The sequence below is a fragment of the Lynx canadensis genome, chromosome X (genome assembly GCF_007474595.2).
Source record: "Lynx canadensis isolate LIC74 chromosome X, mLynCan4.pri.v2, whole genome shotgun sequence".
NCBI classification, from domain to species: Eukaryota; Metazoa; Chordata; class Mammalia; order Carnivora; family Felidae; genus Lynx; species Lynx canadensis.
The window spans coordinates 59,733,026-59,750,765 of NC_044321.2; the positions used below are offsets into that span (position 1 = coordinate 59,733,026).

Genomic DNA, 17,740 nt, shown 5'->3' on the forward strand with positions numbered 1-17,740 from the left:
GGTTGCTTTGGCTATTTGTAGTCTTTTTTTATTCTATACAAATTTTAGGATTGTTTGTTTCAGCTCTGTGAAAAATGTTGTTGATATTTTGATAGGTATTGCATTAAATGTATAGATTGCTTTGGGCAGTTATAGACATTTTAACAATAATTGTTCTTCTAATCCATGAGCAAGGAATTTTTTTCCATTTCTTTGTGTCATCTTCAGTTTCTTTCATCAGTGTTTTATACGTTTCAGAGTACAGATCTTTCATCTCTTTTGTTAGGTTTATTTTTAAGTGTCATATAGTTTTGGGTGCAATTGTAAATGTGATTGATTCCTTGATTTCTCTCCCTGCTACTTCATTATTGTCTATGGAAATGCAAAAGATTTCTGTATGTTGATTTTATATCCTGCATCTTTGCTGATCTGTATCAGTTCTAGCAATTTTGGGGTGATTCTTTTGGGTTTTCTATACAGACTGTATGTCATCTGCAAATAGTGAAAGTCTTACTTCTTTTCTTGCCAATGTAATTATTTTTAGTGTCTGATTGCTGAGATTAGGACTTCCAGTACTATGTTGAATAACAATGGTGAGGGTGGACATCCCTGTCTTGTTCCTGACAAAAGAGGAAAAGCTCTGAGTTTTTCCCCATTGAGGATGATATTAGCTGTGGGATTTTCATATATAGCCTTTACTATGTTCAGGTATATTACCTCTAAACCTGCTTTGTTGAGGGTTTTTAACATGAATTAATATTGTACTTTGTGAAATGCTTTTTCTGTATCTATTAAAATGATCATATGTTTCTTATACTTTCTTTTATTAATGTAGTGTGTAATGTTGATTGGTTTGCAAATAATGAGCCACCCTTGCAGCCCAGGAGTAAATCCCACTTAATTGTGGTGAATGATTCTTTTAATGTACTGTCAGATTCTATTTCCTAGTATTTTATTAAGAAGTTTTGCATCCATGTTCATCAGGGATATTGACCTGTAGTTCTCTTTTTTAATGAATATTTTCTGGTTTTGGTATCAGGGTAATGCTGGCCTCATAGAATGAATTTGGAAGTTTTCCTTCCAATTCTATCATTTGAAATAGTTTGAGAAGAATAGATACTAACTCTTCCTTAAATGTTTGGTAGAATTCACCTGTGAAGCTATCTGGCTGTGAACTTCTGTTTGTTGGGAAATTTTTATATACTGATTCAATTTATTTGCTGGTTGTGTCTGTTCAAGTTTTTTTTATTTCTTCCTGTTTTACTTTAGGTGGTTTATATGTTTCTAGGAATATATCAACTTCCTCCAGATTATCCAATTTGTTCGCATATAATTTTCCGTAGTATTCTCATAATTATTTGTATTTCTGTGATATTGCTTATTTCTCCTCTCCTCTCTCTCATTTGTGATTTTATTTATTTGTGTTCTTTTACTCTTCTATTGGATAGGTCTGGCTAGGGGGGTAATCAATTCTATTAATTGTTTCCTAGAACCAGCTCTGGGCTTCATTGATCTGTTCTATTGCTTTTTCATTTTCTATATCATTTATTTCTGCTCTAATCTTTACTATTCCCCTTCTTATGCTGGCTTTAGGCTTCATTTGTTGTTTTTCTAGCTCCTTTAGATGTAAGGTCAGGTTGTTAATTTGATATTTTTCTTGCTTCTTGAAGTAGGCTTGTATTGCCTACCATACCATACCTTGTATGTTCCTTCTGAGGAGTGCTTTCACTGCATCCCAAAGGTTTGGACCATTACATTTTCATTTTCATTTGTTTCCATGTATTTTTTATTTCCTCTTTGCTTTTCTTGTTGACCCATTCATTGTTTACTAGCATGTTGTTTAACCTCCATATATTTGTGGTATTTCCAGGTCTTTTCTTGTGGTTAACTTGAAGTTTCATAGTGTTATGGTCAGAAAATATGCATGGTATGATCTCAATCCTTTTGTACTTGTTGAAGCCTAATAAGTGATCTATTCTGGAAGATGTCATATGTACACTTGAGAAGAATGTGTATTCTGTTGTTTAAGATGGAATGTTCTGAATATATCTGTTAAGTCCATCAGATCCAGTGTGCCATTCATAGCCATTGTTTCCTGGTTTCTTTTCTGTACAGATGCTCTGTCCATTAATGTAAGTGGGGTGTTAACGTCCCCTACTATTATGGTATTATTATGAATTAGTTTCTTTATGTTTGTTATTAACTGTTTTATACATTTGAGTGTTTTCATGTTAGGTGTATAGATATTTACAATTGTTGTATACTCTTGTTGAACTGTCCCAGTTATTATTATATAGTGCCCTTCGTCATCACTTGTTATAGTCTTTTTTAAAAAATCTAGTTTGTTCAATATGAATATTGTTACTCCAACTTTCTTTTGATGTTCATTTCCATGATAAATGTTTCTCCATTCCCTCATTTTCAATATGCAAGTGTCCTTCGGTCTAAAATGAGTCTCTTGTAGGTAGCTTATAGGTGGGTTCGTTTTTTCATCCATCCTGACATCCTATTTTTGATTAAGGTTTTTAGTCCATTTATAATCAGAGTAAGTATTGATACGTAGGTATTTACTGCCATGTTATTACTTGTTTTTTTATTGTTTCTGAAGATTTTCTCTGTCCCTTCCCTATCTTTGTCACTTCTGGTCTTTCCTTTCCACTCAAAGAGTACCCTTTAATATTTCTTGCAGGGCTGGTTTAATGATCATGAACTCCTTTAGTTTTTGTTTTTCTGGGAAAGTCTTTATTTCTCCTCTATTCTGAATGATAGGATTGCTGGATAGAGTATTCTTGGCTGCAGATTTCCCCCATTCAGAATTTTGAATATATCCTACCACTCCCGTCTTGGCTTGCCACCTTTCTGTTGAGAAATATCCAGCTAGCCTTATGGGTCTTCCCTTGTAAGTAAATGACTTATTTTGTTTTGCTGCTTTTAAGTTTTTTTTCTTTATCAGTGTATTTTGCAAGTTTAATTACTATATGTGTTGTTGTTGGCCTGCTTTAGGTGATTTTGACAGGAGTTCTCTGTGCCTCCTCAATTTCAATGTCTGTTTCCTTCCCCAGATTAGGGAGGTTTTCATCTATAATTTCTTCAAATAAAAATTTCTGAACCCTTTTCTCTCTCTTCTCTCTTCTTTTTCCGTCTTTTCTTCTTCTTTCTCTCTCTTCTTCTGAGACTCCTATAATATGAATGTTTTTACATTTGGTAGAGTCACTGAGTTCATGAAGTCTATCCTTGTGTTGCATAAGTCTTCTTTCTCCCTTTTGTTCAGCTTCGTTATTTTCCTTTATTTTATCTTCTATATCACTTATTCATTCCTCTGCTACTTCCATCCTTATGTTCATTGCATCAAGTCTGATTCTAATCTCAGTTACTGCATTTTTCATATTTTACTGTTTTTTAACTGTTTTATCTCTGCATTATGGAGCTCCCTGAATCTTCAATTCTTTTCTCAAGCCCAGTGTGTATCCTTATAATTGTTGCTTTAAATTCTCCATCAGGCATGTTATTTATCTGTTTTTCTTAGATCTCTGGTTGTGACCTTATCTTATTCTTTCATTTGGGATGAATTCCTCTCTTTGCATTTTGTCTAAGGCTCTGTCTTCTTCTGTTGTTAGAAGAGCCCAATACGTTTCCTGCTCCTGAGAGTAATTGCTTTATAAAGAAGAGGTCATAGAGTGTCCAGGGCCTGGCACTTCAGGGAATGTCTGCTGTGTGCTGCGTACACTCTGCTGCTGGGTTTTGGCTATTCTGTCCTTCAAGCCAGTCTTCTACAGAGTCTCTTCTTGCTGGAAGTGGTCACAATTTGGTACCTGGCCAGAATGTGGTGAGTTTTAACTAGGTGTACACTGGTCTGCTTGTGAAATGAGACCTGATACTACTTACACTAGAACTGAAGCCCTGTAGAACTCTGTAGTTAGGAGATGTGCTGGGGGGCGGGGGCATTGTTCTAAGACTGGAGCAGACTAGATTGAGTGGGGCAGTACTTTCAGAGCACAGGGTGTGGGACTTAGAATAAGCAGATCAAGCAACCACTATTGGTGCTCTGCTGTTTACCACATGTGGCTCTGTGTTTAGGCTGAGGGGCAAGGGGGGAAATGGTACCAGCCAGCCTCTTTGTCCCCAGATAGGAGTCTTCATGCCCCACTGCTCTCAGGAAAGCACACTGTCTGCCTCTGGGTTCTTTGCCTGCCTTCCCTCCAGGAGCAGCTCAGTGCCCTCTGGGCTCTCTCCCAGCAAGACTGGTGACCTTTAAAAGTCCAGGTTTTAGGGATAGGGATGTGGTGTGAGCAGGGGTCTCTCACTGGTCTTCTAGGAAAGTTTCTCACTATGCTGGAACTGAGGCAGGTTTGACCCACAAGGGCAGTCATGCCAGAGTGCAGGGTGTGGGAATTGGTATAACCGGGTTAGGCAGCCAGTGTCAGGGTTGAGCTGCTTACTTCAGGTGGCTCTGCACTTATGCCAAGGGATGGGAGAGGGAAATGGCATCCACAGGCTCCTTTGTCCCTGGAGAGGCATCTCTGTGAATGCCACCTCTAAAGAATGCACTTCAAGAAGAGCAAACAATTCTCCTCTGTGTGCCACAGGTATTCTTCAGATAACTATTTCCATACCATCTGCCTCTAGGTTGTTTGCCTACCTTCTCTCCAAGAGCAGTGTAGGGCCCTCAAGGCTCTATTCTAGCTAAGCCCACCAACCTGAAAAAAAAACCTTTAAAAGACAAACTCTAGTTTGTCTTTAAGCCCCAGTGGTTACAAGAACTCATGAAACTCAACCCCTCTCATTTTCCCAGACAATGACTTTGTGAACGTGTTCTTATGCACTACTCTGTGTGTTCCTCTTTCTCTGCTCTTTCTCTGTGGCCATCAGTCTCTCCCCTCTGCAGCACCTGCAGAGAAATGTGTTTCTCCCTCAAAACACATTTCTGCACTTCCTACCTTCTTTGATGTGACTTCTCTCCATTAAGTTGTGCAGTTTGTTCTGTCAGTCTTCAGGTTGATTTATGGGGTATTTAGAATGATTTGATAGCTATCCAGTTATGTTCCTGGGATAAGACAACCCTAGGGTTCTCCTACTATGCTGCCATCTTAGCTCCAACTATCACTCTTTTTGAACAGACTTTTAGTTACAGCAGTTACAAGTAGTAAGAACTTGGTGCACCTGGATGGCCCAGTTGGTTAAGTATCCAATTCTTGATTTCAGCTCAGGTCGTGATCTCACAGTTGTGAGACTGAGCCCATGTCAGGCTCTGTGCTGGGCGTAGAGTCTGCTTAAGATTCTCTCTCTCCCTCTCCCTCTGCCCCCCCTCAAAAAAAAAGTAGTAAGAACTTTTAGTTTTGTTTAAAAAAAAACAAGCTCTAATAAAAATCAGAGATGGATAGGGGCCAATATGGCAGAGCAGCATGGAAGCTTTTTGCTTCTCTCATCCCTGAAGTGAAGCTAGATCCACACCAAACCATCTAGCACACCTAGAAAATTGATCTCAGTATTAACACAACAATCTGCACAACTCGAACCACAGAACTCGCCAAGTACATGGCGTGGAGAGGTAAACTGGGGGAGAGAGAAGCCATGGAGGGTAGGGAGCTTTTTTTGCTTGTGGAGAGAGGATGGAATCAGGGGGAAGAGTACAGGAAAAGCACTCCCTGAAAAGCAGCTGGAGAGAAAGAGAAAGAGTGGAAACACCCATAAGGGACTTAACAAGAGAAGGAGAGAGTTTAAATACCATTAAGACTGTAAACAGGGGAGCATAGAATCTGAAATTCCACATCTCGATACCTGGTGGAGCTCTGGTGGGAAGGCAAGTCTGCAGGAGCAGAAAGTGAGATCTGAGGGGTCCTTGAGCCACACAGGGAAAGGAGGTTCCACTGCTGAGAGGACATTTGGTAGAGGCTGTGCAGCCTCCCCACAGGCAAAGGTCCCAGAGGACCCCTGAAAACAGCCACATTTGATGGTATTGGAACAAGGACAGTAAGGGGCTGTGAAACCTGTCACCAGATGTGTGCTGTGATTTACCATAATCCCTGAAACACTGCTGCTACACAATTGCGCTTTTTCTGGGGCAGGCTGGTACCTGGGCACTGGGTGGTGTATGGAAACCAATTTGACAATAAACTTCATATATTGAAAAAATAAATAAATAAAACCAGACTTCCAGGTAGAGACCCTGGGACTAGATAGTCTAACTATAAACTTTTAGAAAGGCATGTTTCCCATCTCTGCTCCTCATCTCATTGCCTTTCCATGTCCTCATCAGCCTTATTTACCCCAATTTCTGACAAGTATTATAATTTTAACTCAAAATTTTTCTCAGCTATTGAATTATTGGGACTAGCCATTAAATATTACTCTCTGATGCCTGGTATTGGCAACATAAACAGATACTGCAGGCACAGTAGTAAGCATAACATCATGAGGAGACAAAGAACAGGTGATGATACGGGTATGTGACATGAGAATTTAACCTCAGCTTTTCACACACACACAAATCTCATTATGACCCAAAAAATATGGTGGGAGAAAGGTGGGAGGACAAAGTTCTACTTCCTCATTTTTTCTTTGCTGCTCTGCCTTTTATAAAAGTAGACTACATGCATGTGTAGGCTTGCCCACGTATACATCTTTTATTTCTTTGTGTATGTAAACCAGTCTAAAGGAGAATGGGAATGAGATTTTAAAGAAAATTTAACCAGTATGAACAAATTATGGTAGAGAAAGGTGAGCTGATGCCCACTGGTTAAATTAACTCAAGCAAATTACCATGAGTGGCCAACTGGCAGGATTGCTTACAAATATACACAGCGCTGTTTATTATGTTTCTTGACTTATCTCATTGGTTATAAATCATGGTATCACAAACCTGGTAAGAAAGCTTCCAGGCTTGCATCTAATCCAACCTAAACCATCTACATGTGCTAAACAAATCTGGCCATACTTTTCCTTCTCTATCCACTTATGCAGTTGACATGTTTATATAATCTTTTTGGACACTATTTTCTGACTACACTACATTGGTTGCGTTAACATGGTTTTATTAGTGTTTGGTCTGCTAGGTGGAGAAAAGACTTCCTTCTGAGCCTACTTACCTTGGATTTCATCCTCATTTTCTTCCCAGGGCTCTTCATTTGCTAGCAGTGGGTTCTGTGACTCATTCATAGATCTCATAGGGAAGGAGTGTCCATCACCAGGGCTATTGGGGAAAGGAAGAGTGAGCTCTCGCAGCTGACATAGACTTTTCATGAATGTTATAGCCCTCCTAGAAACAGGAGGGTGTTCTTAGAAAGATTTAAACCATTTATCTTATTGGCTAAAGCCATGGTGGCATAGGGGTTTACAATAGCATCATTTAGTTGCTGTATTGCTCTCAATTTCTATATCTTGTTTGTCTGCATCAGTGTCAACTGTTTTGGTTAGTAAGTAACTGTTTAACTTGTTTCCCACAATGCCCAGTTATGGCAAAATGAACATATAGCAAGCTTCATATGATTATCCCAATTTATATCTCATTATCTTATTGCTTGGGTTCTAAATTTTCAACAAAAATTAGCAGATTCAGAACCACTGATATAGTGGAGATCAGCTGCTGTGAACTGCTGATAAATAGTAATGTCTGAATGCCCTGTTATTTGGCTTGTATGGTAGAAAGGTTATTAGGAACTGTGGGAAACAGCCAGAGTGTGGCATCTCTAGGAGTGCAGATTCTGGGGGCAATTACCTGCATGTGGGATCCACTTGTAGATATCTATGGCAACCTAGGGCCATCTCCTTGGTTAATCTCTGGCCACTAACAGTTGGGATGCATTGGAAGGAACTAAGTTGGTCCTGAATATAGTGGGCTACAGTTTGAACATTTGATTATATATATATATCTCAATGTGTTGCAAATTTATATCTGAGTGACTCTTGGATTACTCATTTTATATTACTTACGCCTTTTCTCCTGTTCTTAATTGTGGTTAACTGAAAGTTGATAGATTCTATTGATAGCTCTCTGCAGAGGATGTAAGTATACTGATTATAAGTGAATTGGCTTTGATTTTGGCTTTTGATTTTCTATTCCAGGAAAGACTCATTTTAGACCTCCCTTTGATGTAGTGATAGGGTGTGTGTATTTGTGTGGGTATGTGTGTTAGTGGAGTGAAAATAATTGCTGGTGACAATTATTAATCAACCTTACCCACCAACATAGTTTTGTCTTATGCTTTATAGCCAGTATAGTAGGATATACCACAGATCTTAAATAAATGAGCCTGTAAAACAATGACTAGTACAGAGGAAGTATCAGAGCAATGAGTAAAGGGAAAAAGAAAATTTTCCTTAATTATCACCCTGTTCCAACAAAGTTTCCTCAAATAAGTGAATAGACAGATGTATCCCTCTCTGAGGAATGGATCTAAAGAGAGCTTCAAGACAGTATAAATAAGCTTTGCTACAGAGACAGTTCACTTGGTGTTAGTTCAATGTGGTTCACAAAGTCACTCAGGGGACACAAGCTTGTCTTCCATTCACTGCTTTCCTTTCATTCCTGCTTCAGCTCTAAGAATTACCTACAATTTCTACATCAATCTTTGTTCCTGCTTTTCATTTTAATTACCTTCATAAAAGTAATACAGACATTTCACCCCAAAATATGAAAATGGAGACAAGAAAAATATTAGATTACTGCCCTTTCCATTTTTCCACTTATAGTATTTTTAGGTTATATGTCTCCTATGTTTTTCTTATGTGTATATCTGTACATATTTTTATTCAGAGTAAAAATCAGTTGTATTCTACATTTTTCACTTAAAACATAGTGAGCATTTCTCTTAATTGTGTCATAGTCTTAACATAGTCGTACTTTTGACTACATAAAATTCCAGTCAGTGGGGATATATACAGCATATTGTTGCATTTTTAGTTTAGATGTTTACTAATTATTGGCTGGAAATAATGCTGTGATGAACATTTTTGTGCCTAGTTTGTTTTTAGGATAGAATTTTAGAAGTGGAATTACTTGACAATGGACATGGGGATTCTTGTGATTTTTGATATATATCACCAAATTCATTTATAAAGGAGTGGTATCAGTTTACACTACTTCAAAACATGAGAATGTCTATTTATCATACCTTCACTTCCTAATTTCTCTTTACTAATCTAGGAATAAAAAACTTGGGGAATAGATTTTTCATTGGACTTATGACTGATTGCATACCACAATTAAAATTGAATTTGGCTACTTCAAGGCATGGTTCAGCCTCAGCTTCTTTTAGTGGTAATAATTACTTACCTAGACCCAATAGGTATTAACCAGAACTTCTTGTTATCTCCAAACACCTGCTGGATATTTTTGATGAAGCCAAGGTTGAACCCATTTTTCTCTGGGCCACTTGTAAACACTGGAGTACAGAAGGCCTCTAGGGCAAGATAGGAAGTTGAAGAGGAAGAAAGCAATAAAGGAACAAATGTCAGGACAAACATGATTTTATAGTACACCATGAATGTTACTTGATTCTACACTATCTTTTTGTTGTGGTAATATAGGCCTCTCATGCTTAGTTATTGCTAAATTACTTAGTAAAAACCACTTTAATCACATAATAAAAGTAATTTTGTTATTAAATACAAATAATTGGTACTCTTTGAAAAAAAAGGCAGAAGAAACACATAATGGTAGAAATAATTAATCAGCGATGGCAGTACTACATATTTTGTGCTGCTGGATGTAAGGAGTGAAAGGACAAATTTAATAGTACTTTATTTGAATCTAAATGGCAACAGCAGCCAAATGGTCTCCCTCTTTAGAACTGGGACTAAAGTAATGATGCATGAAGAGATGGTAATGACACTGATTTGATTTGGAAACATTTCAGAAATGATGTTTACACTGAAACCTGCAATGCAAGAAACTGAGTTTTACTCAAGAAAAAATGTCAGTGGGTGAACTATAATCACCTCAAAGACTGAGGAATTGGACCATGTTAGTACACATTAGTTTTAGACACACATTTATTCCATTAAGCAAACACTTTCACTGTTGGACTGGCTGCATCTAGCCATTTCCCATTTGTTCTTTTGTTATCCTGAAGCTTTTAGTACTTTCCTACTTTGCAGTTATGTCTAAGCCAAATGAACTGACATACCACCCTAGCAAGTAAGTGCTAGATATTTGGTTTAGAAAAGGAGTGTAAATACTTTCTTAGCTGTTAGCATTATTGGTAAATGGGTTCCAAATGTAAAGTGGCTTTTGTACTAAACTTTCCTCAAATATATCTTAGCTAAACATTCAACATTTGGATACTTTCTCCTTATTCCTCATGCATTAATTTGTATACAATGTAAATATTTGTTTCACTATAGATGAAACAAAATTGTTGCACTGGAATCCATCAGAAACACAATTCTCCAAATAACAGATGAAAGAATAGAGTAACAGAAAAAATGTTCATTTCTTGCACTAATTTTCTAGAAACTCACTTGTTCAGTGTATTTATCTCATTCCCAGTCCTCCACAGCTCCTTGATGATTGTAGATATCCAATGATTTGTTGGTTTGAATTCTTTCTCAAGACTCTTTTTTTAAAATTTTTAAAAATGTTTATTTATTTTTGACAGCGATAGAGAGACAGGGCATGAGCGGGGGAGGGGCAGAGAGAGAGGGAGACACAGAACCGGAAGCAGACTCTAGGCGCCGAGCTGGCAGCACAGAGCCAGATGCGGGGCTTGAACTCACAGACCGCGAGATCATGACCTGAGCCAAAGTCGGACATTCAACCGACTGAGCCACCCAGGTGCGTCTCAAGACTCCGTCTTTGGATGCACTCAATAATTTAGATTATTCTATCTTTATTAACCTTCACCTCCCCCTTCTGGTGTTCCTTTCTGTACTGTTTTTTTTTTCTTCACTTCCTCAGGTGAACACCTTTTAGAAATTTTGCACGTCACTATGGCTCTCCAGTTTGGCAAAACATGTTTACATCTGTCTCAGTTTAGAGGCAAAGGAACGTCACTAAAACTAAAATGCCTCACTGGAACTTTTTCTTTTCCTTGCAAATAATCTACAGGCTACTATGATATACATTAATGTGTTTTTTCCCTAGTCTTAATATCCAGTCTTACCTAAGGTGGTTTTGTTTCTGCTGACAAGCCAACAATGGTAACCAAAGAGAATCACAAGGCTGACAAAAAACATGCAGGCCACAAAGAGGAGAAAAAGAACATGGAACTTTGAGCGAACACTGGGCAATTCCCCCTAGAAAAGAAATAATAAGTAAATAGAAACAAAAGATTAAACTTTTCAGGTTTAACTAGTTTTTATATATGTTAGCACTTTTATCATATGTATAAAGTGTCTAGCTGCAATTAAAAAATAGATTTTATAAAATTTTTATGAGTTCTTTCTGTTGATGACCATACCACATTATAGATATGCTTCCAGCCTAAAAATTATAGCCTAAAATGGATCCTTGATTAAGTTCAGTGTAAAATAGAGTATATAATGCAGCAATTAGAGCAGTGTAAAAAAAGGATATACTCAGGTCATAATTGGCATGCAATCTCTTAAAGCTTGTACTACATTTAGTTTGCAAATTATGAATCATTTGGTCAGAGATGATCTTGAGGTCATCCTCTTGTCTCAAGATGGGTTATTCTGAAATACTTTATATGTCATGTTTCCTTGAATATATGTGTGTTGAAAATGTCACAACATATGTGTGTTGAAAACAAGTTAAGACATATAGGTAGAATTTTAAAATATTCTACCTATAAGTTATAACCTGATTTAAAAGCTACTGTAAATTTTGTGTTGTTCTTTTTTATAGCTGAAATAGAATATGCTGGTATATCACATCCTGTGAAATAGCTCTTTAAACATTAAAATCAAAGAGGATTTGACAGGCAATTGTAAAAGTAGGTAGCTAATGACTTTTATAGTTATCTGTGACATCTTATTTTCTTTTTTTACATGCAGTCCTAGACCAGAATAAATTTTCTAAAGTTTTATAGCATGCACGGTGTATAAATTTTGTCTTTTGAAGAGAACCTTAGAAAACATTTTCAATTTTGGAGTGGGCAGTTGAGAGAACTTGTGATCATTGTTTTGGCATGATGAATTGCAATAAAGTATTTCCCAAATGCTCTTGAGTAATAAAGTTAAAGGTGATACTTGATTGAAGTGGACCGTAACATTAGGATCTGGTTCTACTTCAGTTTGGAAGGAAAAATTAAGACTTGAAAACACTTGGCAAATTGACATAGCAAAGATTTTTTTTCTTCTCATAAAGAAGATTTTTATTCATTTTGATGTAAGGAAATGTTAAGGATCTTTCAGAGTGCATATATGTGAAGGATGAAGATAAGGGGAAGTCAATCAGTCAGGTTTTTTAAGCTGAGCAGTGGTCTGAGTGAAATTTGCATGGGGGCAGAGCACCCCAGGAAATGGATACCTCAAGGACTTAAACCTTCAGGCAATTTTATCTGAAGCTCCTTTCTGAAATGTTCCTTCCACAAAATCTTGACCCAAGCATGCAAACTGAATTTGATTGGTTTGTGTTTGTTTTTTGTTTTTAAGTTTTCTCTTTCTTTCTTTCTTTCTTTCTTTCTTTCTTTCTTTCTTTTCTTCTTTCTTTCTTTTGAAAGAGAGAGAGACAGAGAGGGAGAGAGAGGGATGGAGAGAGAATCCCAAGCAGGCTCTGCACTATCAGCGTGAAGCCCGAAGTGGGGCTCAAACCCACAAAACATGAGATCATGACCTGATCTGAAACCAAGAGACAGATGTTTAACAGACTGAGCTACCCAGGTACCCCTGTGTTTGTTTTGTTTTAAATTTATAGAAAAGATTTTATATGTTGTTTTGTAGTGGTTTTGGCCTAGCTGGGTTTTTGCTTTCATAATCTCTGCTTTTTGAGTATATTTGTTAAAGTTTTTAAATCTTACATTTATTTTACTTCTAATCTTTCATGTTTAAATGGGCAATAGGAAATGTCTATGCAAGAGGGATTGATAGAGTCAGTTCACACCCTGGTTGGCTGAGCTGGAAGTCTTTTCCTCTCCTAATTACTTTTGCAGAATTGTCTTTTTTCTGCCAAAGGATATTCCTTGATAAAGTCCTTTTTGTTGTTGTTGTTGTTGTCATTAGAAGAGGCTGATGGTCCTATGTTCAAAATTACCTTCTCAGGAGATAACCAAGCTAAATTACTCAAAGCAGTAACCACCAGAACAGTTCAGGGGAATATTGGTAGAATAATACTACTATCTTGGTTCTAAAATAATTCATAGTCTCTGTGAGGAGATTCACGGCCCACTGTGGAAAGTGTATATTACTACTTTTTTCATAAGGCAAATATCAATTTCATATAAAGTAGCTACTCTTTAAGTTAATATATATAGGAAAAATATGCTCTGATGGTCTTCTGAATTCTTTATTTCAAAGGAGCTATAGCTTCTCCATAGCAGGACCATAATGGGCAATAGTATATGGTACAGTGTTTAAAATCATTGGACTTAGCGTGAGACAGCTTCTAGTCCTGACTTTGAAACTTACAAGCTGGGTGATCCTGAGCAAGTCACTTAAGAACAATAAGCTTCAGTTTTATCATTTTTAAATGACACTAACAATTCTTGTTTGGTGTACTTTACAAGGTTGTGGTGAGGATAAGATGAGATAATAGATATTAAAGTGTTTTGAAAATGGCAAAGTATACAAATGGGGGTTGCTGTTCTTAGAACTGCTAGTCTCTTTGATACATGGTTTTTAAAATATATGGCAGTGTTTACTTTTCATTTTAAGGTAAGACTCAATTTAAACTGAGAAAGCCATCTCTAAACCACACCAAAGTGCTTTATGGCTGGAGAGACTGCAAAGAAGCGTTTCTCTCTATTGTCAATTCACTTTTCATTATTAGGAGAAGCCAAAACAAGTTTTCTTACATCCCATCTGTCAGGCATGAGCTAGTCTACTATAGAGAAAAAAATGAGGGACTAGGAGAAGGACAAGACTATGTTCATCTTGTGATTGTGAATACTGACATATTTCTGGTAATTCATATCCAAATATTATCTTTCAAGAGTAAAAAAAAGCACACAGCACCTGGAGGGCATTGTGGTATTTGATTATTGATTGACTTGGAGGGTTAAGGCAAAATATATAAAATGCAACATTGTTTACTTTGTTATGAATTCTTAAATAGTAGCCTATTGTGTTAAGGACCAAGTAAGGTCTGTAGTGAAGACCAAGGCTGACACTTTCCCTGCTGAATTGGATACAGATTTTCTTTACATTCAGAGTAGTAGTTCAGTGTGTAAATGGGATGCCAAACAGGTCATGAAAACCTGAGCAATAGAGAAGAGATCCTGTGCTGTGGAAAGGAGCCAGAACCGCCAAGATAGTGAAATATTTTGTATTTGGGGAAAATTTATGAGAAAATTTCATTTTTGCTTATACTTTTGTATCTCTGAGTTGAAGATTTTGATATCCATTATATAATTCCTGATTCTTATAGTTATTAAATATATGTATTGACTAAGCAAGTTGAAGGGAGAATGGAAAGCACATATCACTATAATTTTCTACACTATATTTTCTACACTAGCAGGGATCAAAGCCTTAATTAATAATTTAAATATTCTCAGGTATTTAAGTTCTCACTGCCTTGTGTTTCTCCTTTGTTCTCCAGTTTATTATGAACTAGATTTTGGTCACAAGATTCACATTCTTTCCCACTGCTTTACCTATTCACCTGAGGTGAGATATTCCTGTTTATATATGCGCTTGTGCAACTCCTAAAGTAATAACTAGTAGCTCTGTCCAAATCTGTCTTTTGCCATTTAGGTTTAGTTTGGACAGCCCTCATCATGGGAGGTTATGATATCTTCACTGCTGTACTGGAGTTGTGGGGAAGGGATATCTTTTGGAGTCCATTGACATGAAATAAAAAAAAAATCACTACAGAAACTAGAGATTCAAAATTAGTTTTTCAACATTTTAAAAATCTATAATTGGTAATAAGTGGATTTTTATAATTTGACTAGATAAGTAAATTGTAATGCATCACTGAGAGTCAAGAGGTTATGTTCCTAAAGGTCTTAACAAGCTTCTCATGTATGACAGAAATGTGTAAGTGGAATCCTTAAATAACAAACTCCTAAATCTCAGAATATTCAACATGGGAAACTTGTTTTTGGTGCCTTTCCTTCTGGTTACCTTAGTATTAGCTATTTCAAAATGTAAAAAGAAAAGTTGAAAAAATGTCACAGATTGGAGTAGGTATGTGTTTTTTCTAGGGGTGACCTGTCATGATTATTTAACTTACTCTCCAGTATTTGATGAAATAGTTGAAGACTGTTGTAGCAATGTACAGGCAGTAGAGAACAGAATAAGCTAAAAACTGAAGAAAGAATTTGTAGTTGGAAAATCCAATGCAATTATTAACCCTGAAAAAAGAAAAAAAGAAAAACTAATTTGAAATCAGGATCCATTGAGAACACACTGATACATAAGTGAACTAAGCAATGGAAATACATAACTCCTGCTGCTTCATTATGTGTTGTGTAGAAACTCAACATAAATAGAAGTGCCTTAATAGGAACAGACTGGAAAAACAAGTTCATGTTTCATTTGTTTCTCCTTTCATTTACAAGCACAGAGACACCTGGCCTACCTAATAGTTCCAGACTGGTTCCTGACACACACAAGAAAACTTGAATCTTGGATACTGAAAACCTATTACAATCTCAGCAGCTACACTTAGTACAGTGAGACATGTTCTCTTTTTAGTTGGACAGTTCAGACTGGTTCTGTAGGTCAGACATACAAAATTTGGAGAAGAATTACTGAAGTTAACAATCTAGAATATTTCAAACTTCAAGATAGCTAAAAACAGAACTGAATTGTATAATGTCAAAGAAGGGAACTTTTTGTGCTCAATTTCATTACTACACCCAATTACTAAAGCTAATGGACAAAAGACTGTGAGCTTTGTGAGCCCATGAATTCACCACCATACCTTTGGTGGTATATTTATTTTTGCTTAAAAATGTCATGCCTCCCCTCCCCCCCCCCCATGCAAATACAAAGCCCAGTGATTTATGGTTGTAGAAATAAGCATGTTACAACTATGCTTAGGAAACTATGCATTTTAAGCAACTCTTACTCTTTCAGCGGAAAGGAATGAATCAAAAGGACATACCAAGGGCAATGATGGTCCATTTTTAATACACACCTACAAAAGAAACAAAGTACAGTGTGATAAGTGGACCTATAGAAATGAAGTAACACCTCATAATTTAACTCAAGATCTCACTAGTATTTTTACATGGTACCAGTACACTCATTCCTAGATTTCCAATATACATTATTCCCAAACTATTTGGACATCAATTATTTCTAGGATGAGCCAATCAGAACAGTTTATAGAATTATGCTGGAAGCAAGTTACATGCCTAGAAGTCTAAGGTATCTCCCCTCATTTTTCTCAATATACAGATTAATAAAAGTACAGAAGAATACATATGGCTACAGTCTGTTAAAATAAAAAAAAAAAAAAAACAAATGGAGACCATCCTTGAAACTTTCCTGAGCACACAAAACTAGTTTAGTCATACAAACAAACCTTAATTTAGCTTATTTTGTAAGACTGACTTGACCTGGGTCATTTCTTGCTTATGTCTCTGGAAATCATCAGCAATACTTAAGCTGTTTTCTAAGGTCGATATAAAGTAACGATTTACCAAGTCTCTTTCATTTAAGAAAATTCTAATATTTTAACTAATCACTGTGAAGATTAAACAGGCCTTGTTTTCCACTATATAAGCTGTTTTATAACGATGTACCCAGTCTCATTTTATGTTTTGGTTTGAGTGCTCCTGGTTTGTAAATCGTCTTTTTGTTGTATGCACAATGAAATTTTACTAATTACTACTCTGATGATTCATTTGTTTTACAATGGCTATTGCTGAAATTTTGACACACCTGTTTGAATCAAGGGCAAGAGAAATGTGGGTGGAACATACACCCAAGAAGAAGGACATGAATATTATATTTATTAACATAAAAATGTGATTTTATAAAGTTGGAGCAATTAGAGTAAGAAAATAAAGTAGAATTGAGGTACAACCCAAAATATAAAGTGATTATCCATGCCTAAAAACTTATATGAATCATAAATAAACATATAAGGGAGAAGAGACAAATCTCCCATGCAGAGATTTCTTCACATTATTTGGAAGAATTCCAAATAATTTATGTATATACTCTGCCTTTAAGGAGGGGGGCATAATTCCTCTGTTCTTTAGTGTGGGCTATATATAGTAACGTCCTTCCAAAGAGTAAAGGAAGGAGGGGGGAGGAAGAGTAAACTTACATTAGAGAAAACTGACAAACACTGTCTCAGACAAATGAACAAGATTAATATTGCAGTGATAAGTCATGTTCATAGTATGTGCCCTTGATACAATACAGTGATAATGGTACTTTACCTCTATAGTCTTCCTACCCAAAACACAGTACCCAAGTCTAACCATGAGAAAAATATCGGACAAATCTCACCTGAAGGATATTCTACAAAATACCCGATCATTAATCCTAAAATCCTAGAAACTATCATGGTTATTGAAAACAAGTAAAGTCTGAGAAACTGTCAGAGCTAAAAGACCTTGAGAAGACATGCCAACTAAATGTAATGTGGTATCCCAGGTGGGATCCTAGAACAGAAGAGGAACATTAGAGAAAAACTGTGGAAATGTAAATAGAATATGGGCTTAAATTAGAAATAATGTATTGA

At 36.5% G+C, this 17,740-nt stretch overlaps 1 protein-coding gene across 1 annotated transcript in view; it reads right to left on the reverse strand.

Annotated features, from left to right (window-relative positions):
- The window catches only part of ZDHHC15 (zinc finger DHHC-type palmitoyltransferase 15), a 211,912-nt gene that overhangs the window by 42,036 nt on the left and 152,136 nt on the right, over window positions 1–17,740 (reverse strand). The window contains exons 6-10 of the mRNA XM_030305662.2: window positions 16,148–16,180; window positions 15,272–15,392; window positions 11,079–11,211; window positions 9,251–9,377; window positions 7,065–7,168 (exon numbers count right to left, since the gene is read on the reverse strand). Coding sequence (XP_030161522.1) covers window positions 7,065–7,168; window positions 9,251–9,377; window positions 11,079–11,211; window positions 15,272–15,392; window positions 16,148–16,180 — 518 coding nt within the window. The remainder of the gene's footprint in view (window positions 1–7,064; window positions 7,169–9,250; window positions 9,378–11,078; window positions 11,212–15,271; window positions 15,393–16,147; window positions 16,181–17,740) is intronic.